The sequence below is a fragment of the Nyctereutes procyonoides genome, unplaced genomic scaffold, assembly GCF_905146905.1.
Source record: "Nyctereutes procyonoides isolate TBG_1078 unplaced genomic scaffold, NYPRO_anot_genome, whole genome shotgun sequence".
Classification (NCBI taxonomy): domain Eukaryota; kingdom Metazoa; phylum Chordata; class Mammalia; order Carnivora; family Canidae; genus Nyctereutes; species Nyctereutes procyonoides.
This window is the reverse complement of record NW_026575020.1, coordinates 41,031,686-41,056,849: the sequence shown is the minus strand read 5'-3', so window position 1 is coordinate 41,056,849 and position 25,164 is coordinate 41,031,686. Positions and strand designations below refer to the sequence as shown.

Below are 25,164 nucleotides of genomic sequence, written 5' to 3'. Positions count from 1 at the left end.
GGATAAAAAATACACATGTAAACAGAGAGTAAGAATAAAAGGAAAATAAAAAGAGGATAAATTAAGCCAGAGATAAAAATAACATACAAAAATACATAATACCAAATAAATACATATACAAATAATATCTTACAAAAAAAGTGTATATAATTCACAGAGCTAGATGGCAAATATGGCTCTGAGGTTCTTGAGAGGCAACCCAAGGAGAATGCATAGCAAAGACAAGCCTATAAACACTGCATTTCAACACCCATTTACCATACAGTATGCGCTTCCTTTGTTAGCATTTACTAACAATATAAACCTGACATTTTCTTTATGAAAGAAAACAAGGGTATACTGTTTTCTGTTTGCTATCAAAATGGGCTTACATTTTAACATATGAATAAAACAGTTCTGATGTTCTTTCTGTCATTAAAACAAAATCTATCTATATCCATGAATGCTTTCTCTTCATTTATAGGACCTGGAACACATCAAGAATATTCACAGCAGAAACCAACATTTGCATGGGGTTTACAGTTTGAAAAGGAGTTTTATTTACTGTACATGATCTCACTCAATCCTCATACTATCTAGTGTAACAAGCAAGGCTAGTACAGACCTAATTTTACAGGATAGCGAATAGGTTGACAGGTTAAATTACTTATCTAAAATTACGAGGCTAACAAGTAGAAGAATTTAGACCATAATTCCGGTTTTCCGACTCCACAATTCACTCATTCATTTATTCATCTGTCCATTCAAATATTAAGTACCCCCCAGAAAACATGGCCCATTCTATATTGTTGCTGTGAAGATCAAAAAGAAGAGCACAAGGACTGTTTATACAGTGCGAAGCCTATACACATTAGCTTTTTTCAAAGCATCAGTGTCAGATTTCCTCTTTTAAAGATATCAGCCTTTCTTATATTTCTGAGAAACCAGACCGGATATGGAAATAGAAAACATGCACACACTTCAGTTGGGACATACTGGGACATACTCAGTTGGGACATATTTAGGAAGTTATGAGCTAGCTAAGCTGATGCTAGGGTAGGCAGGGAATAGATCACAGAAGACTCCGCTGGGCCTGCTAATAAGCCTGACTTGAGCTTGTAGGGATAAGAGGACATGGAAAGGTGTAAAAAGGGGAGTCCTGTGGTCTCAGCTATGCTTCTGAAAGACCCCTCAGATGACAGCACTAAACATGGGTGTGAAAGAAAGTGTCAAAGCCAGTGAAGAGGCTACTGCAATCAGCTAGGAAAAAGAGAGTAGATGCCTAAGCTAGCAATTGAAGGTGGCCAATTAACTTTAAGCTAATTTTAACCTGCAACATTATGTTGTCTCTGGTCTCTAAAGCCTCTGGGGAAACTGAGGCAGGCCGCTAGGCCCTTAGAAAGAACAAATGTTAAACAATGTATATAATCATATGATAGACACCTAAAAAAATAAAACAATCATCCCCAGGACTTTGTTTCCACAATGGAGTTACGTAGTATAATTACTATTCTTATTAATCTACGGGGAGTCTACTTTAAAGTCATTAGTTCATTGTTTCTTTTTAATCTGAATGATTCTCATTAATTAAAGTTTTTATCAGTTACAGAATTCTTCATAGTGAAATAGAACAGCTGACTTCGGATGTATTATGCTTTAAGCAAAAACTAACACTCATTAACAAGATTACCTGTTGTGATTAAATAAATACAAACTGTTTACAAAGTTTGTAAATGAGTACAACAGCATAAAAGTAAAACTTCCCACTTAGCACAGACTTTATTTTGTTAACTCTTCGAGCACATGTAGGAAACAGGGCAATCCCTCATTTTTCACAGCTTCCCATTTCCCCCCACTGCATTGCCTAATAAACACCTCTATTTCACTCTCTGCAGCTTTAACTTCCTCAATTGTATCTGCTAATAATGCCTAAGCATGTCGAACAAAGCAGCAGCACATGAAAGAAAGCCTGTGTCCTCTGCTTTCCAGTACTCACGTGGCACAGCAGAGTTCCTAATGGTGAATCAGGTCGGAAAAGTTGTACATATTATGAAGTCTCTAGATGGCTATTTTGTGGCATTAATTATATTTACAGAAAGCTCTGAACAAATCTTCAGTAAGTGTCGCAATTAATTTAGGGAGCCATGAAAAGTACACAAAGGGTATCAGCGATAGTCACAAGAGAGGAAGGAGTTTCATCTGGCCTTAAACTAAGTTCATGTCTCCTCTGGAAAGAGTCAGACCAGACCCTTTTTTTTTCTTTTTTAAACTTGGAAGGGATCTTCAAAGGTAATCCAGTCAAATGCCTATGGCCCCCACGTCAAGGGTAAAAACCTCCTGGAAGACCCTGCCTGCCCAAGGCTTGCTTATGAAGCCTATTCCGCCACCTCAATTTATTTAAGAAAGAAATCTCCTTCCCATATTCAGGTTTCGACGTGGCAGTTAATTTCGGTCTGCAGTTAAAAGGCACTATAGCTGTCAGTCAGATCGTTCACCCGGCTCTCTCCTGAAAAGAAAAACTGACAGATCACAGGAGCTTTCTTTTGTAAACCAATTCTGGAACTTTCATGCTTCTTATTTGTTAGGTTAAAGGTTAAATTGCTGACCTGTGCCCTCCTGCTTAGCGGCCTTCCCCTTTTTCTGTAAAGCTTTATTTGGGGGCTGTATTTACATGGATTAGTCCCTTTTCACGCTAAGAAGGAATCTGTTCACAGCCAAAGCCTTAGTTCTGGTTGTACAAAAAGCAGCCACAATTATTCACCACCAGACAATGACCATATTGTGGATTTACAAAAAACCCACCCCAGCCATGGAAAGATCTGTTCTTGCTGCACAAAACAATAGAAGAAAAATCTTATCAAGCATTCAAGAGAAAGCAAACAAAGCAAGCCCACTGTGAACTTGATGAAGATGTCAAGCTCCTTTAAAATATATATATATAAATCAACAAAGAGGGGTTTTCTTGTAAAGTCTTGGGAGTGAGACTTTTTCTACTCTGAGTTTCCCTTTCTGGTTAAACACAGTCAGTAGCAGCAAGACATTGACAGCCAAGACCAGCAAAAGCTGCCATTTTCTAAGCACGCTTACAGACACTTTTCTAAATGCACAATGCAAAGAGGCTTTCCTTTCCAAATATGCCCAGTGCAAATGCTAGGCAAAGCATTTTCAGGCTAGTCCCTAACTGCACAAGCTCTTTTGGCAAAGGCAAAATTCTCATCCCAATCTCTAAGGAATGAACCAGGCTGCACCTCCCCAAATCCTAACTTACTAATTTATTTAAGGGGGGAAAAAATAATAATAATAGTAATAATAAATAGGCTTTTGGGTTTAATTAAACCAGAGTTCCAAAAAGATTTCTTTATCTGACACCCATGGAAGTGTTGCACGTACCCTGTTTCTTTGGGGTGAGTTTGAATGACAGTCCCAAGTCACAGAAACAAACATTCACTGGGAACATTTTCTGTAAGGTGAGGACTTCACAGCTGCTACAAAAGCTAACTCCAGTCCAGGACACAGCTGTCTTAGCAAGGCAGAAGAGCAAATACAAAGAATTTCTCTCACCAACCAGTCTTTTAGGTAGATGGTTTCTATTCTCTTTAAGCTAAAATGGCCTAAATCCACCAATGGCCCTCAAGATAAGAAAGTAAAAACCAATGAGAGAAGCATGCATTAAGAACAACCCAAGAATCTCTAAAATCTAATTTTTTAAAGTCATTATACTTTAATTCATGATCGAGTAAAATACTAACATAATACTTTTTTTGTAATCTCAGAAAACATGGCTCAATTAAAGGCTTCTTAAAAATTGTAGACTTAGAAAAACATTTCCATCAGTAACAGTTTATCTTTGACAAAGCCCTCCTCAGCCTTCTCTGTTCCTCTACCTGCCTCTCCTTCTCCCCAATCCCTCCCTTTCCCCCAAAGCCAAAAAAAAAAAAAAAAAAAAAAAAAAGAAGAAGAAGAAGAAAGAAGAAGGAGAAGGAGAAGAAGGAGGCAATACCAAAGATTTGGTCACAAAAGTCTATAAACTTGCAAGTAGTATGGTCTTATTTTAAAAGGGGCTGAATTTACATGTATAATTAATCAAACTGTAAGACTTTGATAGAGCCTTCAAAATTTGATGAAAACATTTATGACAAACATGGTGCTTTCTCATTTAAAACTATATACCAGTCACAACTATGTTAAATGGGAATATTCAAAACTTTAAGCCAGGATTGTGATAGAGGTGATTTTATCTGCTCTATTTCACACTTCCTGTAATATTTTGTATTTTTTTAATATTATTTTTTAGCATGGTAATTAGTGCCATGAAAATGAGACAATTCTGGCCAGTGGCCCTGCTCAGATGACTGTGACAACTGCACAAAGCATTTCCAAGCCAAGCCAATGCACATTGTCTCAGGAGTTTGCTTACTTTGAATTAGGAAATTTATGATCCCAGAGAAAATTAGGATGGCACTACAAGGACCAGAACACAAAGTAGGAAGTACTTAAACTCTTCACCAACTTCTAGGAGGAACAAGATTAGGGCACAAGCTACACTCAGAGCTGATTCAAATGTAAATGTTCTGCTTCCTCTCAAACAATGATAAACTCCCTCAGAGTTAATAGTTTCTCCCTAAGAGATTCATCTCTCTTTTCAACTTAGAGGTATGTTTTGGCAAAAAGGAAGAAACACATGGAGGAGCTTAAAGCAAAACCTTTTAAATTCTTTGTCATAAAAGCTGCGGAGTAAACTACATTTCCTTTACTAATCCTTCGAACCCTTGTTAAACTTGAGTGCGCTGACAACCTTGCCACTGCAATCACATTTTGGTTTCTAACAAGTTAAAGAAAATACTCTGGCTGTACTAAATTGTATTACCATCTTCCTTGAACACCAAGTGAGAATTTATGCTGCCTTCAAAAACTGTTGAAAGAGACACTCCCTAGGGAGAAATAACTTTTGGCACATTGCACAGAGAGCTAAAGTTACAGAAGCAGGCTAAAATATCTCTTCCACCACACATATTTTCATTCTTTCTCTTTCACATACACATGCCTGCTCACTCACTCACTCACCAACACGTAAACACAAAAACACGCTATGTCCTCTGTGGGAAGCAGATTATGGGCACGGGAATGAACCATCTTCGAAGGTCATACTCTGGAAAACTTTTAAATTAAGCATAGGAGTTGTTTGGGGGTTTTTTAATGTAGGTTTTCCATGTTTTTAAAAATACATTAGCAAAACTCCACATCGCTTCACCAAATACACACACACACACACACACACACACACACACACAACCATTTATCAAAGACTCTATAGTTCTCTGAACTACAAAAAATAACATAGGTGTTCTTTTGTGTCAGAAGGCTAAGAAGGGAAAACAAGGATTTGATATGACAAAAGAAAGAAAACTAACAAGGCACTATTAATGATTTTGCTGCTAGGATTTTAGGCCTCACAGCAACTCTAAGCATTATCAAACTCACATTTGCAATTGAGGAAACTCAGCAAAAAGGATGCAGAACTTCCCAAAGGCCAGACTGCTATTAGTTATGGCCAAAATGCAGATGCCAGAGCCAGTGCTGCCACTAACCCCACTGCTCCTCCTGAAGGAAAGGGTGGGTAAAGAGCTTTTAGTGAGACAACTTCCCATGATGCCAGACCACCAGGCAGTTTCCCAGGGGTGGCAGAAAAAGCCTAAAATGCAAAAAGTATGGGCTGCCGCTGAGGCCTTGGGTAAATGCCTCATTGTACTCTGGGAAGTCTGATGGACACTTACTAAATGAAGAGGAAAAGGCATTCCTCGCCTAGTAAGCCGAATGTGAGTGAGCCTTCCTTTAAACTTTACATCCTGAGCACATCTGCTCACATAAAGAGCAGAAAAAGCTCTTCCAGAAAAAAATTGCTGGAGGAAACTGTAAGATACCTCTTGCTTCTAACATAAATGCCCTCCCCTAGTTCTATCCAAGAATTTCCATTAAAAAAACAGAATATAGCGAAATGAAAAGCCATTAATCTACTGGAAATGAGATATTAGTCTACAAAAAAAATGCAGAGACTAATCAAAATATAAAGGTCCACAGCAATCAACTGGAAGTTTGTCAATTCACTTGTCCAACAAATATGTCCAACACATATATTTATTACTACGCACCACTCACTGCTCTAGGTGCTGGGGACAGATCAGTGAATCAAGTAAACGAAGATCTCTGCCTTGCCAAACTGTCAGGCTGAGCATAATCGTATGGGGTCACTTCAAACTGATCATAATCTGACTAAAAATCTTATTTTTTTGTTAATAAAAAAAAAAGTATTCCTCCAGAGCTTGGCAAATGCTTTGCCTTCTGTCTGTAATCCCCTTCTCATTTCCACCCTCCCAGCACCTATCACACAACAGGCTTATAATAAATATTGCCAGAGGGATGAAGTGTGATATAAAAATATCTTCCTAAGCAAAGAGGAGGAAATGTAGCAGTGGTCAGCCCTAAAAGTCTCAACTTAAATTGGTCTAGACCTGAGCTTTTATGCTGCATCAGAGAAGCCCAAATAAAACCTGAGTCAACTCAATCTCCATTCCACAAACACAAGAGAAATTAGGTCATCTTGTTCCAGGGTCCACACCAGGGATTAAAAACTTTTTAAAAACCTACACCAGACTTGCCAGGGCTGCTGGAGGCAAGAATGAAACCTAGTCAAGCCTCCCAGAGGCCCTGGGCCTAGGACTACCTTAAATCTGGCTCTATGCCCAGATATTAAGCATACAGAAGGAAAGAACTCAAAATAGGAACAGGTGACAATACCCCAGCTCAGACCCCCAATGATACTCACCTGCTAATGTGAAGATTCAAAACAAATCCAACTTATTTTTCTTTAATGAAAGTTCAAACTGAGAGGTACTTTGCCATGTCCCATGTTGAATTCTTTCATTTACTTTTTCTCATTTAATCTGTACAATCACATTGAGATACTCTTCCAATCAATGCCATTTTATGGTTTAAGAAACTAAAACAAGGAGAGAGATTAAGTAATGTGCCCAAAATCACACAGGGATTTAAGGCATAAGTGGTAGAGCTGAAATGTGAGTCCAGAAGATCTGATTCTACAAATCATGCTCTTAGCTAGATTTTGCTAATTATATGCTTGAAATTTGGTGAGAGGGGGGTGGGAGGGTGGTAACACTCCAATTAACCAAAATATTTAGTAGGAAGAAGGAATAAGTTAAATGCTCTGCTTAGCTGATTTTCTACTTCACTGTCAGCCATGATGAAAAGATTTTTCATTTCAGTCTTTGTAGAAAATCTTTCCCAAATACTTCTGTCAATTTTTCTTTCATATAAATACAACCTAAAAAAACTAATAAAACTCTCAATGTTTTAGAAACCAATTCTATCATTCTGAGTATTAGTGATGATCACTGCTGAAGATAGAGAACTGGGCTGAATATACACTAACTATACACCATATTCCAGAAATGGGCTGCTTTAGTAAGTCCCTGATACCAGCTTATTTTCTTGGCATCTGGCTTTTCTCACGAGAAGACAATTTAAATAAAAAAACTAGTAACTGAGGATTGATCATTTTTTTTTGTTAAAGTTTAACTGTAACATATAAGTGGAGGAAAATATATATATAAGTTGATCATTTGAAATTATCCATGTATCCAAAGTATGCTTTTCTGGAAACACAGAACTAATCCTACAGTTTCTGAAAATTGATCATTCAGTTTTCTTTTCATCAAGTTTCAACCTTCATCTCACTATTATTCTAGTATTTGGACCCTTTCAAAAAGGAATTTAAGCTAATTCTATTGGAAGGAAGATTTAATCTCTTAAAATCACAACTGCAGGAAGTTTTGTTGTTTGGTTTGGAGTTGGGGTTTTTTTGTTTTTCACTTAAAGATAATGGTTAATTAAGTCACCATAAGAATGCCTAATTTGTACCAGTTTCTGTGTTAGGCATTTAAATACATATTGTCTTTAACTTACAAAACAACCTGCCAAATAGATATAAGTCCCATTTAAACAATGGCCAAGCTAGAATTCAGTTTAATAACTTCCCCACGGTCAAACAATTAGTGAGTAGCAGAAGAAATCTAATTTCAAAACCTACAGTCTTTCCATTAGGTTGTTTTTATTACAAATTATCCATGAAGATACTTAATGACATTGTTATAAACTAGACAGCAATTCATCTGCATGTATTTTCTCTTCAAATACGGCTTTGTCATAGCATAAAATTCTAATGCCTATGAACACATTAAAGGTAAGAAAACTGTCTTTAAATCAAGCAACTTATTATAGTTTCCTGCTGGGCAAAGCAAGCTCATAGTGAAATCTTTGGTAAAGCTTTCTTTTTCTAATGAAAGCCTTTCAGCACACTGCCTGCTTTCAATGTAACAAAAAGAAGGAAATGCAAAATGTGTTGTGAAATAATACCAAAAGAAGTTCAAAAGCTAGCATACAATTTCCTAAAGGTTTAAAAAAAAAGTGTCCTAAGCATTTAAAACATGAGGTCTAGTTCCTGTTTTATGGAGATTACACTCCACTTTTCAGAGTCCAGCACAGTGTTGAACTTAATGTAAGTGCTCAAATAATAAGTGATTAAGGAACTCTAAAAATTAGATGTATAGATACTAAGATCTCGGTCACAGACTCCTGGGAAATCAGGCTTATATGACAATTTTTGAGGAAGCTGAAAACCTATACTTCTAAGTACTGAAACATTTTGGTTGTAAATCTTTCCAAGTTAGATTATACATCTCACTGCTTTTTTGAAAAGAATATTTTGAATAAAACATTTTCTTGATGACTGCAATGGACATCTGTTTTGGCTGCTTAGCATCCATTCTCCCTTCTTCTGCTAACAGCACCAGATTTTCTCTGCAAAACTACCCTGCCCTACTCTCAGGCTATAGAATCCAGGTGGCACTGAACAGGCCCCCACACACATACTCCCTCATCACCCAATCAACTTCTCAGAGTCTCTCCCTCCTCCCAAAACTTGGTGATTGCTTCATAGATCATCCTACGACTCAAACTGGGCCTACTGCAATCACCTCTGGGACTATGACTCAAAATAATATAAGCCCCTCTTTCTTTTTCCATTTGGATGACTAAATTGGTAGAATATAAACTTGGATTTGCCAGTAGCCATCTTTGCTATTACATAGGCAGCACTTGCCCAGAAATGAACTCAACACAAGAGACTGAAAACCAAGAGATAAAGAGATGACAAATCTCTGAAAACGTAAGTAGAACACCTAGATCTAGCAAAACCAAAAGCCAGTTTTACCACCACAGTACTCAGTATTAAAAAACAATAAATCCCCTCTTTTACTCAAGCTAGATTTCATTGGGTTTCTGCCACTTACGAAAAAAATTCTGACTAATACAATGATATAATGATCAACATGATCACTAACCATGCTGAGCAATTAAAAAAAAAAAATCCTCAGAGCAAACCAAAGCATGTAGAGCATAAGCAAAGGGCTTTCCATGAATAAAAGATTTAAGTTTAAATGCATGGATTCTGAGAAATCTACTCTGGCTAGTTACTTTTACTTCCCATTTTTCGGCTGTGTGTTAGCTTGATAACAATTGCTGAATAGCAGAGTTCTATGCAGACATGAACTCTTGACTCAAAAATAATATAACTTAAAATAATAGCTACTTAGGTATAAATCTAACCAAAAAAAATGTACAAGAACTTCATAAGGGAAACTATAAAACTCTGATGAATAAAATCAAAGAAATAAATAGAGAAATATAGGGGCACCTGGGTGGCACAGCTGGTTGAGCATCTGACTCTTGGTTTTGACTAAGGTCATGATCTCAGGGTTGTGAGATGAAGCTCTGCATCAAGCTCCATGCTCACTCAATATGGAGTCCACTTGAGATTTTCTCTCCCCCTCCCTCTGCCCATCTTGCTCATGCTCTCTCTTGCTCTCTCTCTCTAAACTAAATCTTTTTTAAAAAATGGAGAAATATTATACGTTTATGAATAAGAAGCCTCAATAATGTCAAGATGACAGTTCATTGTAAATTGATCTATAGATACAATATAATCACAATCAAAATATCAGCAAGTTATTTTGTGGATACTGACAAACTGATTCTAAAGTACAGGAAGAGGCAAAAGACCCAGAAGAATAAACACAGTATTAAGGAGAAAAACAAATTTTGAAAGACTGACACTAACAGACTTCAAGAATTACTATAATGCTACAGTAACCAACATAGGATGGTACCAGTGAAAGAATAAACAGATCAGGGACGCTTGGGTGGTTCAGTGGTTGAGCATCTGCCTGCAGCTCAGGACATGATTCTGGGGTCCTGGGATCGAGTCCTGCATCAGGCTCACCTCAAGGACTCTGCTTCTCCCTTTGCCTATGTCTCTGCCTCTGTGTGTGTGTCTCTCATGAACAAATAAAATCTTTAAAAAAAAAATAGATCAATAGAGAACTTCCAAAAATAGACCCATACATAGTATCTGATCTTTGCCAAAGAAACAAGATCGTCTTCCCAACAAAATTTACCAAACAACTGAACATCCACATGCAATCAAGTGAATCTACACACAGACCTTCCTTACACCCCTCACAAAAGTTAACTAAAAATGGATCATAGATCAAAATATAAAACACAAAGGTATAAAACTCCTAGAGAAAACACAGGAAAAAATCTAGATGACACTGAGTATGGCGATCTCTTTTTAGATATACCACCACACGCATGATCCATGAAAGAAATAACTCATAATCTGGAATTCTATTAAAATTAAAAACCTCTGTTCTACCAAAGACAGTGCCAAGAGAATGAGGGGACAAGCCACAAACTGGGAGCAAAAATTTGTAAAAGATACACTTGATAAAGGACTGTTACCTAAAATATACAAAGAACTCTTAAAACTCAATGAAAAATCAACCCAATTTTTAAAAATGGGCCAAAGACCTTAACAGATACCTCACCAAACAAGATATACAGATGGCAAATCAGAATATGAAAAAAATGCTCCATGTTTGTCCTCAGGAAAATGCAAATTAAAACAATGAGATACCAATACATAAATATTAGAATGACCAAAATCCAAAATACTGACAACATCAAACGCTGGTGAAGATATGGAGCACTAGGAACTCTCATTCAGTGCTAGTGGGAATATGAAATGGTAGGGCTACTTTGAAGACAACTTCTCAAAACACTAAACCTTCTCTAAAATAATGTTTTTTAAAACAAATAACAAATAATAGCTCCCATTTTTTTTAAATTTTTTTTTAATTTTTATTCATTTATGATAGTCACATAGAATGAGAGAGAGAGAGGCAGAGACACAGGCAGAGGGAGAAGCAGGCTCCATGCACCGGGAGCCTGACGTGGGACTCGATCCCGGGTCTCCAGGATCGCGCCCTGGGCCAAAGGCAGGCGCCAAACCACTGCACCACCCAGGGATCCCTAGCTCCCATTTATTAAGAACTTTCCATGTCCCATGCACTCTGCATTCCTATTTAATCTTTCAACTAAGTGAAGTAAGTACTATTAGGGCCTCCATTTTATAGTTGAACAAAATGACACTCAAATAGTCATTTTGAGGGAACTAAAATATGTATCAACAAACCTGCTGCTCACATGGATTTTATGGATTAGTAGATCAATGAATTGCTGGTCCACCTAGAGGGCCCAAGGTCTTACACTGTGAACCATAAGTACAGCAAGAAGAATCACATTGCCATGAATTACCAAGAATCATGACTCTCCTATATTATAATTTATACCCAGATGGCCCCTAAATTGTGCACTTTAGGAAGAAATCTGGAATCAACTACAAATAACTAAATATATGAGAATATATGGCTCACTTTCTGTTACTTTTTAAGAACAGCAATTCAGTCATTCTCATAACCAATTTAGAGCATCAGCATGGTGTAATAAAAAGCACAAGCTTCAAGCAACAATACACAAGGTAAAATTCAAAATGTGATCTCAATAGGAATACAGATGGGCTTCAAAGATACAATATGTTCTATTTCCCAAGTTGAATGGTAGATATGTGCATTTTTGTTTATTCTTTAAGCTGTATATACACATATAATTTGTGTTATAGTTTTCATAAGCTGGTTTAAAGAATAAAGAGTAGACTTCAAATTCCAACTCTATCCTTTGGACAAGTCGCTTCCAATCTCTAAGCTTTAATCACTCAATGCTTATTGAAGGCCTACTATAATGCCAGATACTGTTCTAGCTATTGGAATTTCAGGTACAAGAAAGATCATTTCTACCCTCATGGAACCCTATTTTTCTTACCTATATAATTGAGCTAATACCTCTTACTTCATTAGGGCAGTGGGCAGAATCTTGATTACAATGAGCTCTCACTAGGCTCAACTATAATTCAAAGAAATATTTTAATGATCCTAAAACATAAAGCACATTACAATTCTCAAAGGCATCCCTTTTCAAAATGAGCTTAAAAAGTACAGTGAGGGGAGCTTGAGTGGCTCAGTCATTAAGCATCTGACTTCAGCTCAGGTCACCATCTAAGGGTTCTGGGATCAAGCTCCAAGTCAAGCTCCCTGCTCAGCAGGGAGTCTGCTTGTTCCTCTCCCTCTGCCCTTCCCCTCACCCCACACACCCCACCCGACTCATGCTCACACTCTCTCTCAAATAAACAAAAACTTAAAAAAAAAAAAAAGGTACAGTGAGAGGAGGTTCCATCCCTCTATCCCAAATACATTATTTTCAAACAGGCAATATCAAGTACTTAGAGTCAGGAAAAATTATAATAAAGCTTTTAAGTAATCCATGTCTTTTGAGTGAGTGGTAATTTGTCCCTACACTACTGCAAATCATGGGTCATGCCTTAATACTCCATAAAATGGATTCACTTTCACTGGAAAATACAAGAGAAGAAAAATAAAAGCTAAAGTAATCACTCTGACTCATTTAAAAGAAACAAACTATAAGAAATCCTTACACAGTTCCTGAATGAAAACTGCCTCTCCTCTGATTTTCTAGATAATCCTGATTTTTCCTTCCCTCACAATATCTGATTTTTCTAACTACCGCACATGCAAGTAACATTACGCAGTCATTTTCAGAATGATGCCATGAGAATGAAGTCAAAATCCTGAATCTTGGGACACCTGTGTGGCTCAGCGGTTAAGTGCCTGCCTTTGGCTCAGAGCGTAATCCTGGGGTCCCGGGATGGAGTCCCACATCCCACATCGGGCTCCCTGCATGGAGCCTGCTTCTCTCTCTGCCTCTCTCTCTCTCTCTCATGAATACATAAAATCCTAAAAAAAAGAAAAGAAAATGGTGCAATTGTACGACCTTGTGAGTATCCTAGAAACACTGATTTGTATACTTTAAAAGAGTGGATTTTATAGCATGTGCACTGCCCCTTAATAAATAATTTACTTTAAAAAAAAAATCCTGAATCTTCAAACTTGGTGGTTGTCCCATCTAGGCAAGCAAATTAACCTTTCTGAGCCTCAGTTTCCTCAAAAATATGATCCATTTTAAAGGGTCAAAATGTAACAAGGCAATATTAAGAAAAGTAACTCAGACATAGTAAGGACTCAATAAAAGTTAGCCACTTTATCACCATTCTTCAAAAGTTTGCTGTGATTATCTTATTGAAAAGATAATAAATTTAGTTAATACCTCTAATACTTTAATCTGAAGTAAAACAATTCTCAAAAGGCTTTTTCCCCCTCTATCCCACTTCTAAAGAGCCAACATAAATTTTTTTTTTTTTTTAAGATTTTACTTATTTGAGAGACGAAGAGAGCATGCATGCAAAGGAGCACAAGTGGGGCAGAGGGAGAGGGAGAAGCAGACTGCCTGCTGAGCAGGAAGCCCAACTCGGGGCTCGATCCCAGGACCCTGAGATCGTGACCTAAGCCAAAAGCAGCCACTTAACTGACTGAGCCACCCAGGCGCCCCGTTTTTATTTTTTAAGTCAATTTAAAAATATATCTAAAAAAAAAAAATCTAGTCATGTTGAGCATCCACTGTGGTCACAGATCCAAGCGAAGTTTGTAGAATTAAGTCCTACAAAGTGAAAGATCAAATTTAGAATGTAACAAATCTGGCTCTTAATTCTTTTTTTTTTTTAAGATTTTATTTATTTATTAATTAGAGACACACGGGGGCGGGGGGCAGAGAAACAGGCAGAGGGAGAAGCAGGCTCCATACAGGGAGCCCAACAAGGGACTCGATCCTGGGACTCCAGGATCATGCCCTGGGCCGAAGGCAGGCACTAAACCGCTGAGCCACCCAGGGATCCCCTGGCTCTCAATTCTTTCAGTTAGGTGAGACTTGGTTTTCATGATACCGCTGATCCATTTAAAAGAGATATGAAAGTAAGGGTGTGTGTTTAAGTTACTGATTATAGCTGAAAACCCCAGCTACCCAAAGCATCATGTTGTGAGCATTCCTTCCAGAGTTCTCACAACAATTTCTTCCCTTGACTATCCACTTCTTGTTACTGAGTGGCACTGAGCTATTGCAGTAAGACACTGGGCAGGGAGCTGATGCCAGAGGAAACTGGAAGGTAGATTGGCCTTTGGAACCTGATGCTAATGCAACTCTCCCAGTGCTCAGTGGCTGCCCAAGCAGAGTGCCCACAGCAGGCTCCGAAATGCCAGCTGTAATGAGAAACTTGTGCTGGAAATGCATTCCAGAGTTTCAGCATGGCCAGTACTATCTGATCATGGGACTGGCAGGCTCATCCTTCTCGTAAGAGCACCCTCTTCTGAGACCTTCAGTCAGACAGGCTGAACTCAGCTTTGGGAGCTTTCACAACTTAAGACAACTCTATTAGTTTTCTGGGATCCCCATGTCAAGTTGGGTTCTTGAACAAATACATAAATTAGAGTATATAAAATGGAATGCGGCCCAAAAATCATAAATGTTAAGAATAAAGTAGATCAAATACCTACTCAAAACGTCCCAACTTTTCAAAATTACATACTTAAATAACAAGCACTATACATAGATAGGTTTGCTTGCATTGTTTATAATAGGAGAATTCTAGAAACAATCTAAAGATCCAATTGTAAGTAAATATTGCTCATAAACATGATATAATAATTCATAACAACTGAAATAATTTTCACAAAGCTATATTAACTTTAGGAAAATCTTAATGATTTGGGGGAGATAGCAAGGAAAATACCTAGCAGAAGTTCAGGGGAAAAGCTTATGTTTATAGAAAATACATATATATATATATATATATATATATATAAATTTATATATATTTTATTTACATACACTTACATGCAAAAGACAAGGAAATAAATATACCAAAACATTAATAGTGTTTATTGCTGAGTGATGATTTTTCTCTTTGTGATTTTTCAAAAATTTTTAAATTGTATACATACTCAAAAACTAATCTGAAAACAAGCTACTAAAAATTTAAATAGAAACAAAACACAAATCAGGATAATGTGTTGATATGTATTTAAATAACTTGAGGAAATTTTTAGGGTTTTTTTTTAATTTACAATGAGAATATAACATACCACATTATAAGAAAAATTGTAAGACTGAAACTCCCACAGAAGTTTATAGAATAAAATGTATACTAAATCCCCCAATTAAAGACCCGTAAAGTAGTTTCAGTGCTTTCTAACCCACCTTCTCACAGCAGGGAACTAATCCCTCTGGGGGATGCAAACAAACTTCAAAGAGAAGATTATGCCCAGACACTAGTACTGTATGGTGTAAGGTTTATACCTAAGTTTGCTCAGATACTTTGACAGAGATCAGAGATGCAGATCCAAGGAACAAAGACTAATCTTAAGGCAGATTTCTTGCAATCATTTAAAAAGGCAAAAATAATGCATTCTATAATATCCGAAAAAGGCAAATATAAGTTTAATTAAAAACAAGAAGGTTGTAGAAGTAGACAAAAGGGACCTAAAATCAAATACAAAGTGACAACTTATTTCTTGGTAATAACAACTAGGAAATTTCAAACTCCCAAAGGAAGCAAGCAGCACCAGGAGTTCAGTTGTGTACCCAAATCTTCCTGGCACAGTGTTTCCAAGGTGTCCCATTCAGTGTCTGATGTCTTGATACACTAAGTGGAGCTGACAGATCATATGTCCCTTCCATGGAGGTCATGGAATGCTCTTCAGAATACAGTACACAGCTTATAATACAGGTCTTCGGTAATGGAGACATTAGAAGTAGTTAAGGGTAAAAGAACTGTTTTTAAAGTCTAGTATTATTTCATACTGGCCTTTCTCATATCTGTCATATTTTTGTGAGGTAATTTTATTTTTAAAGTATGATTTAGAAGTACCTGATCTTTTTTTTTTTAAGATTTTATTATTTAAGTAATCTCTATACCAACATGGGGTTCAAACTTTACTACCCCGAGATCAAGAGATGCACGCTCTACCAACTGACCCAGCCAGGTGCACCTAGAAGTACATGATCATTTTTTTTAAGATTTTATTTATTTATGTAAGAGGGGGAGGGAAAGGGGCAGAGGGAGAAGCAGATTCTCCAGTGAGTAGGGAGCCCAATGCTAGGCTCAATCGCAGGCCCCTGGGATCATGACCTGAGCTGAAGCAGACTTAACCGACTGAGCCACCCAGGTGCCCCTGATCATTTTATTAAAATGTTTCAAGTAAAGGAGCAGCGGATCCCAGTAATTCAGCGTTAGTTTCCCAGTTGTGTTCTTAAGTAGGCTCCATACTCAATGTGGGGCTTGAACTCACAACCCTGAGACCAAGATTCATGTGCTCTAGAGACTGAGCCATCCAGGTGCCCCTATTTAGTTTCCCAATTTTTAAATTAGGTAATCTACCAAAAAATAAAATCCTTAATAAAGACCTAAATGCAAAAGGCAAAACCATAAATTTCTTAGAGAAAAACTATCTTCTTTCCGTGGTATAGGAAACTATTAGCCAATTTTAGTACATTAAAATCAAGAAGTTATGATCAAAAGTAACAAAGACAGTAAAGGACAAACTATACAGTGGAAGAAGATATTTGTAATACACACAGCCAGGTAATTAGTATCCATACTATAATCTTACAAGTCAACGAGGAAAAGGTAGAAAAATCAGTAAGAAAAATTAGCAAGAGATTTGAACAGGCACTTTAAAAAAGAAGTTATTCAAGAGGCCAATAAGCAAAGGTGCTTGGTCTCATTAGTCATCAGGATAATGCAAATAAAAAGGAGATACTGCTATATAACCATCAGGTTGGCAAAAAATCAACAAATCTAATTCTAACTGATGAAGTTGTAAAGCAATAAGGACTATCAAACACCGCTGGAGGGAGTGTAGACTAGCACAATTTTGAAAAACAGTTTAGCATGATCCAGTAATCAAGTATGACATCCCAAGGAAATGTACATTTAAGTGCACCAGGATTTACATATAAGGAAGGATTACAGGGGAACCCTGGGTGGCGCAGTGGTTTGGTGCCTGCCTTTGACCCAGGGCGCGATCCTGGAGACCCGGGATCGAATCCCACGTCGGGCTCCTGGTGCATGGAGCCTGCTTATGTCTCTGCCCCTCTCTCTCTCTCTCTCTCTCTCTCTCTCTCTCTGTGTGTGTGACTATCATAAATTTAAAAAAAAAAAAAAGGAAGGATTACAGCAGCATTGCTTCTAATAGCCCAAAACTGCAAACAACTTCAAGTGTTTTCAACAGTAGAATAGATAAATTGTAACATAATCCTACAGCAATGAAAATGACTACAGCTACATACAACATGCAGAACCCCTACAAACATAACCTTGAGCAAAAAAAGCAGCAAAACTACACAAAGAATAATTCTGTTTCTATAAAATTCAGAAACAGGCACTAAATTATATTTTTCAAGGAGGTATACTTCTGTCATAAAACTATAAAGAAAAATGATTATCATAAAAGCCAGGATAGTAGTTACCTCTGGAGAACGGAAAGGAGGGACCCTCTGGAGTGCGAACCAAATCCACTTCCACCACTTACAGGGCCTCAGCAAGAGTACAAATAGAGGCCCTCATACCATATGTGTAAATATTTGAAAGACATGAAACAAGCTTATAAACTATTAAATAAAATATGTTCTATCCTCCTATCATGACAAATATACCTTTATAACTACCTGGAAAGCCAGATTCATGCAAAGAATTCTGGATTCCCTAGAGTTCCATGCTGAAATACGGTGGTCCAGGGAGAACTGGCCACTGGCCCACCACCCATTGCCCTCTTCTCCAATCCAACACTGCCAAGAACCTCACACAAGCATGCAGTCACTTCCACTCATAAGTCCAAACTCCATTCCACACCCTACTCTCCACAAATAGCCACACTTAAGCCATCCCTTATATACACCAGCAGCCCCGTCCACCCTTAGAAGGACAGACCCCAGGAAAAGGACTCACAGAGGCTCTGGAAACAAGCTCAGGACCACGTGAACAAGAAATTCTGAGATAATAGGTATAGTATAGCATGGAAAGGTTCAGGTTCTAAGTAGACATGTCCCATGCCCCAGAGACTCTGCCCCATGGAAAAGGGCCAAAGCAGGGCCCATTAAAGCACAAGGCCAGGGCAGGAAACCCTCCAGCAGTAACAGGATTTTCTTAGACCCAGACAACAATATATTCCTTAGCCTGGATAGCAGTAACATGGGCACTCACTTGATAATTGTTAAACTACACATATGAGCTCCATGTACTTTTTTTCCTCACAAATAAGAGATAGACATCATGTGCCTGCTGATATTATACACAATATCACAGAGACCTCTGCCAAAAATCCATAACCCAAATCTAATCATGAGGATATAATTCGATCCAAATCTAGAGACCTTCTACAAGAAAAGAGACCTAAATTCTTTAAAATGTGTCGTCATAAAAGGTAGAGAAAGGCTGTGAAACTATTCCTTACTGAAAAAAACATTAAATGGACCACCTGATGCTGAGTTGGATTCTGGATCAGAAAGGAAAATGCGATAAAGGATACTATTGGGACAACTGATTAAACATGGACAACTGACATTTAATTACATGAACATTAAATTCTCTTATTTCAATGGTAAGAAAATTCTTAGGAGATATATTCTGAAGTATTTAGTGGTAAACGGTCACTAGGTCTGCAACTTATTCTCAAATGGCTCAGCAAAAATAATATATACATATAGGGTGATAAAGCAAATATGGTAAATGGGTAACAATTGATGAATCTAAGGAAAGGGCATATGCACTTGACCATTCTTATAACTTTCAGATTCTCAATAAAGATAGCTATTTTATGAGTATTACGGTCTGACAATGAAATAGAAAATATTGCATAGCCAATTAAGAGCATCACTACCAGTGGAATTCTAATTACCCCACAATACTAATCCGAGTAAATTCTCTCTCCCTAAACACCAAGTAATACACACAACTGCTTGTGTGTGTGGACCAAGATTTGCTCTTTGGCATACCTCTGGCAAATGTATCACTCTCTTAGTTTCCAAAGAAAAGAACACTAGGTTATGGGGTTATTTTTTTCTCATTAACCAAGAAGGATTTTAGGTTGAGAATATACTCAGCCTATGCAAGATACTCTAACCTTATCTAAGATCCTGTTGTCCAGTAATACAGATCCAAATTAGTCCAAAAGCTAAAGACAAAGGAGGTGTTTCCTTCAACTAATTTCCAACTTTTTTTTTTAACCAGAAGACTGTAAATTTACTACATTAAGTCCATTTCAAACATCTCCTTCCAGTTGAGTGGCAGAGTTCCCTTTATATGATTTTGCAACTTAATTCTAAGCCTTCCTCATTAGCAAGGTGACAATATTTCATACCAAACAGTTAACTTCCAGGCATCTGTGAAAGATACAAACCAAAACTCAATGATTACAATGAATAAAGCCATACCTCAAGCCTATTATAGCAGTGACTTTTAATTTAAAATGTTCACTGTGCTTATTCTCCATTGCTTAGGATGATGTGAAATAAAAGGGAAAACCTATTAAATATATGTAAAGATAAATCACAATTTAGAACATTCACATATCCCACATGTATATTTATCTCCGCCTGACCTTAGCCAAAGGCCAAGAAACAATGTTGTGCAAAGTTTTCTCATACAATAAACACATAACATAATCAAACATGCAAATACCTGAAAGAGTGCCACCCGTCCTAGGATAGGCCACTTCAACATACACTTCAAAGGTGGTCTCTGGGTTCTGCCTACAAAAGAACAGATTGTGATTACTGACAAGGATTGAAGGTGTACGGTATAGAACATGTGGGCTATGGTATAACGCCAACCTTACTTAAAACCAATAGCTATGTAGCATTGGCCAAGTTACTCAACTTCTCTGAGCCATGCTTTTCTTTTTTTTTTTTTAAGGTTATTTATTTATTTATTTACGATAGTCACAGAGAGAGAGAGAGAGGCAGAGACACAGGCAGAGGGAAAAGCAGGCTCCATGCACGGGGAGCCCGACGTGGGATTCGATCCCGGGTCTCCAGGATCGCGCCCTGGGCCAAAGGCAGGCGCCAAACCGCTGCGCCACCCAGGGATCCCCGAGCCATGCTTTTCTGATCTATTAAATGAAAATGCCTGGGGCACCTGGGTGGCCCAGCTGGTTAAGCATCTGCCTTCAGCTCAGGTCATGATCTCACATGGGTCCTGGTATTGAGCCCCGAGTCAAGTCGGGCTCCCTGCTCATAGGGAGTCTGCTTCTCCCTCTCCCCCAGCCAATTCCCCCACCTCACTTGTACACACTCTCTCCTCTCTCTCAAATAAAGGGAAGGAAGGAAGGAAGGAAGGAAGGAAGGAAGGAAGGAAGGAAGGAAGGAAGGAAGGAAGGAAGGAAGGAAGGGGAGGGAGGAAGGAAGGAGAAAAAGAAAGAAAAGAAAGAAAAGAAAAGAAAAGAAAAGAAAAGAAAAGAGAAAAGAAAAAGAAAAAGAAAAGAAAGAAAACATCTAACCAGAAGATTTATAATGAAACCTAAAGAAAACACACAATAACTGTCTGGGTACAATGCCTAACAAATAAGCAGCTAGCTATGATTATGATTTCACGGGTGTCATATTTTGAATTTACACAGCTGTATCTCCAAAGCCCAGAGGTAGATTCTTTTTTTTCCCCCAGAGGTAGATTCTGAAGAAACTCAAACCTAGGCAATACTAGCACAAAGTAGATTCTCCCGCATATTCTGGGATAAAACACATATGATGCAGTTAACTTGCTTATTTATAGGTTTTATTTTTTTTAAAGATTTTATTTATTTATTCATAGAGACACACACAGAGAGAGAGAGAGAGAGAGGCAGAGACACAGGCAGAGGAAGAAGCAGGCTCCATGCAGGGAGCCCGATGTGGGACTCGAACCCGGGTTTCTGGGATCACGCCCTGGACTGAAGGCGGCGCTAAACCACCGAGCCACCTGGGCTGCCCTATTTAGAGGTTTTAAAGACTGAAACAAAAGGGGCACCTGGGTGGCTCAATGGTTGAGTGTCTGCCTTTGGTTCAGGTTGTAATCCCAGGGTCCTAGGATCTAGTCCCACATCAGGCTCCCCACAGGGAGCCTGCTTCTCCCTCTGCCTATGTCTCTGCCTCTCTCTCTGTGTCTCATGAATAAGTAAATAAAATCTTTTAAAAAAAAGACTGAAACAAGAGAAACAGTATCCTAAATCACTACACTATTATGAAGACAGGATGCTAATCTAAATATAAGATACTGTTTCCACAGAGGGGACTTCACCTGTACTGGCACTGGCAAGTTACACAAAGTTTCATTATTATATCCTTTTACCTCTTTATGTCATAAATATTTCATAATAAGTCTGAAGAAGATCACAGCACTAACAGAACATTAACAGTTGTTAATTCTGAATGATGAGAACATCAGGTTATATATATATATTTAAAGATGTTATTTATTTATTAATGAGAGACACAGACACAGGGAGAAGAAGCAGGCTCCATGCAGGAAGCCTGACATGAGACTCGATTCTGGGTCTCTAGGATCAGGCCCTGGGCGGAAGGTGGTGCTAAACCACTGAGCCACCGGGGCTGCCCAACATCAGGTTTTATTATCTTTGAGTTTTCTCTTTGATTCTAAAACTACAATAGGGATCCCTGGGTGGCGCAGCAGTTTGGCGCCTGCCTTTGGCCCAGGGCCCGATCCTGGAGACCCGGGATCGTATCCCACATCAGGCTCCTGGTGCATGGAGCCTGCTTCTCCCTCTGCCTGTGTCTCTGCCTCTCTCTCTCTCTGTGTGTGTGACTATCATAAATAAATAAAAAAATAAAATAAAAAAATAAATAAAACTACAATAAAAAGATACTTCCAGATTGAAAGTCATTTAGAAGAAAATGTTGTATTTTCAAATGTCTATAACTGAATTCTATTTTAAACCTGACAACAAGGCTCAGAAACTTCGAGACACCTAATCAGATCTGTTAATTTCAAAGAAATAAATACCTTGAATTTGCCCAGTAGATTCCATTTCTTAAAATAACTCTCATTCATCTCATTTCAACCTCATTATATAATCCTATGAAGACAAGTAGATCAGTTATTATCATTCTCACCACCCAGGTGAGGAACCTGAGGCGGAGATTCTATGTGACTTGTTGATGGTCCCAGAGCTAGTTACAAACACACCCAGAGCTCAAATTCTGTGCTTCATTGATTCTAAGATGAACTTCCCCACCCCACTGCCCCCCCACCCCCACATCTCTTAAAATCTATTGTATCTTACAATGCTAAATGGCAGCACTTTTTTTCTTTCTTAGTAATGCATATAATGGTTCATTTTACAAATAATGGCATCTTAGATTCAATAAAATATGTTAATATTCCCTCTACTTCCTTAGTAGAAAAATGTGTGTTTTGTCAATCAGGAATCTACTTATCTCTCTTGTGAAGGATCATCATTCCTTCACTGAAGAGAAACTTAAGCTTTTGCTTTTTTTTTTAATAAGTACCTACAGTGAAAAGAGTTGGCTGCTCTAAAGTTCAAGGTATTTAAATATACCTGTCAAATATAATTTTAAAATCAGACAGTAAAAGAAGAGTATTTTACTTAAAAACCTAAATAAGGGCAGCCGGGGTGGCTCAACGGTTTAGCGCTGCCTTCTGCCTAGGGCGTGATCCTGGGGACCTGGGATCGAGTCCTGCATCGGGCTCCCGGCATGGAGCCTGCTTCTGTCTCTGCCTCTCTCCCTCTCTCTCTCTCTCTCTGCGTCTCTTGTGAATAAATGAATAAAATCTTAAAAAAAGAAAAACTAAATAAAACAAACTAAAGTTTTAAGAGAGACTTAAAATTTTTTGTGTGTTTTCCCTTGCAGGAGGATATAAAAAGGCCTACCAGGTCAGCATCCTTTGGCCACCAAACATTGTGGAAAATGTCCTATGGAAACATTCCTTTCATTCAAATGATCTCAAAGCAGAGTGTTTGATGAAAGAAAGGAATGCACTAAAGTTGTCTAAAAAGGGTCAGGAAGATTCCTTCTAAAATCTAAACAAAGCCTTCTTGCAGTGCCTGGGTGGCAGAGTCAGTTGAGCATCCCACTCCTGGTTTCAGCTCAGGTCATGATCTCAGGGTCATGGAACTGAGACCCATGTTGGGCTCTGAGCTGAGCGTGGAGTCTCCTTAGACCTCTCTCTTTGTCTCTACTCCCTCCCCTGCACTCACTCTCTATAAAATAAATAAATCTTTAAAAGAAAAAAAATGTAAATAAACATATCTTTTTTAAGTCTATTTTGCAATTGGCTGAATTTTACCTCAAAATTTCATTGGAAAATTGAAATAACAAACATGCACATATGAAGAAATTATATAACAAAGTTTTAAACACTGGAGCTCTGATATATTAACCTGTGCCATCAGATTAAGGCATTTTGTACAGACCTGCTATCTCTCTAGGTGTAGACCGGCCTAACATTGTCTATACTCGTGGTCTCTGCTGCTTCTCCCTTCCTCTAACACACTTCCAACAGGCTTCTGAACCTATCACAGCACTGAAACAACAACCACATTGCTAAAATGTGCTAAAATGGCCGACTGTCAGGGCTTATCTTAATGTCTCAGCAGCATTTGACACAGTTGATACTTTTTCCTTGAAAGACTTTTGTCTCTTGCCTTCCAGGATATCACTCTTTATTGGTATCTTCCTACCTCATTGACTGTTCCTTTGTTAATTCCTTCTCTCCTACCCTCAAATTTAGTCCTGGACCTCTCCCTGTCTCCACTCATTACTTAGATGATCTCATTCAGCCTTGTGGCTTTAATTACCATGCAAATGCTGACAAGCCCCAAAATCATGTCTCCAATCTGACTTCTTCCCCAACTCCAGATTTCCTTATCCAATTGCCTACTCAACATCCCCACCTGGATGTTCAAGAAGCATTTCTCATTAAACAAATGGTGCTTTTCTCTCTCAAACCTGCGTAGCTTGCATTCTAGTAATTATTCAACCAAAAAATACTTGGTGTTATCTTTGACTCCTCTTTTATATGCCACAATTATTTACATGTCACAATCAGCAAATTCTGTTGATTTGGAATGCTTCTCACCATCCCCAATCACAGTATCTTTGCCAGATCACCATCTCACCTCCAAGATTGCAATTCTTTTCTGATCTTGCTTTCTCTCTTCCCCTCTTTCGGTCAGATTTCAATTTAGTGGCCAGTAATCCTTTTACTATAAAGATCAGTTTAGGTCAGTCCTTGGCTTAAAACCTCCCCAAAGTGTCCCATATCACTCAAAGTCAAAATCTGAGTTCTGGAAATGAATGATGCGGATGGCTGCACAACAGTATGCATACATCTTTAATACCACTAAACTGTACAAAAATGGTTAAGACGGTAAATTTCACATGTATTCTACACTTGAAAAAAAAAAGCTGGAAAGCGGAAGAAAGTCCTTACGACGTCTACATGATCTGGTCTCTCCCTCTCTCTCCAACTTCATTTCATATCTTTTTCCCCTTGCTCACTGCACTCCAGGCACACTGTCCTTCCTTCAGCAGCTCACTCACCAAACTCATTCCTATCTAACAGCCCTTTGCATCAATCTTCATGTAGGTGGCCCTCTTTCTGTCATTCAAAACTCACCTTCAAGTTTAACTCCTCAGAAAGGCCTTCCCCAATACACTCTCTACCATCTAACTTTAATTATCCTTAGCATACCTATTACAATCTTGGTCACTGTCAGTCTCCCTCTCTGAATG

General features: G+C 38.1%; 1 protein-coding gene across 6 annotated transcripts in view; it reads right to left on the bottom strand.

Annotated features, from left to right (window-relative positions):
- DENND1A (DENN domain containing 1A) overlaps window positions 1–25,164 on the bottom strand; it is a 506,616-nt gene that overhangs the window by 442,932 nt on the left and 38,520 nt on the right. For 4 of the 6 annotated variants that reach the window (XM_055337769.1, XM_055337779.1, XM_055337804.1 and 1 more), the window contains exons 2-3: window positions 22,412–22,484; window positions 20,096–20,166 (exon numbers count right to left, since the gene is read on the bottom strand). In XM_055337769.1, coding sequence (XP_055193744.1) covers window positions 20,096–20,166; window positions 22,412–22,455 — 115 coding nt within the window. In that variant the 5' untranslated portion in view covers window positions 22,456–22,484. The remainder of the gene's footprint in view (window positions 1–20,095; window positions 20,167–22,411; window positions 22,485–25,164) is intronic. The other 2 variants (XM_055337788.1, XM_055337761.1) reach the window with 1 other exon arrangement.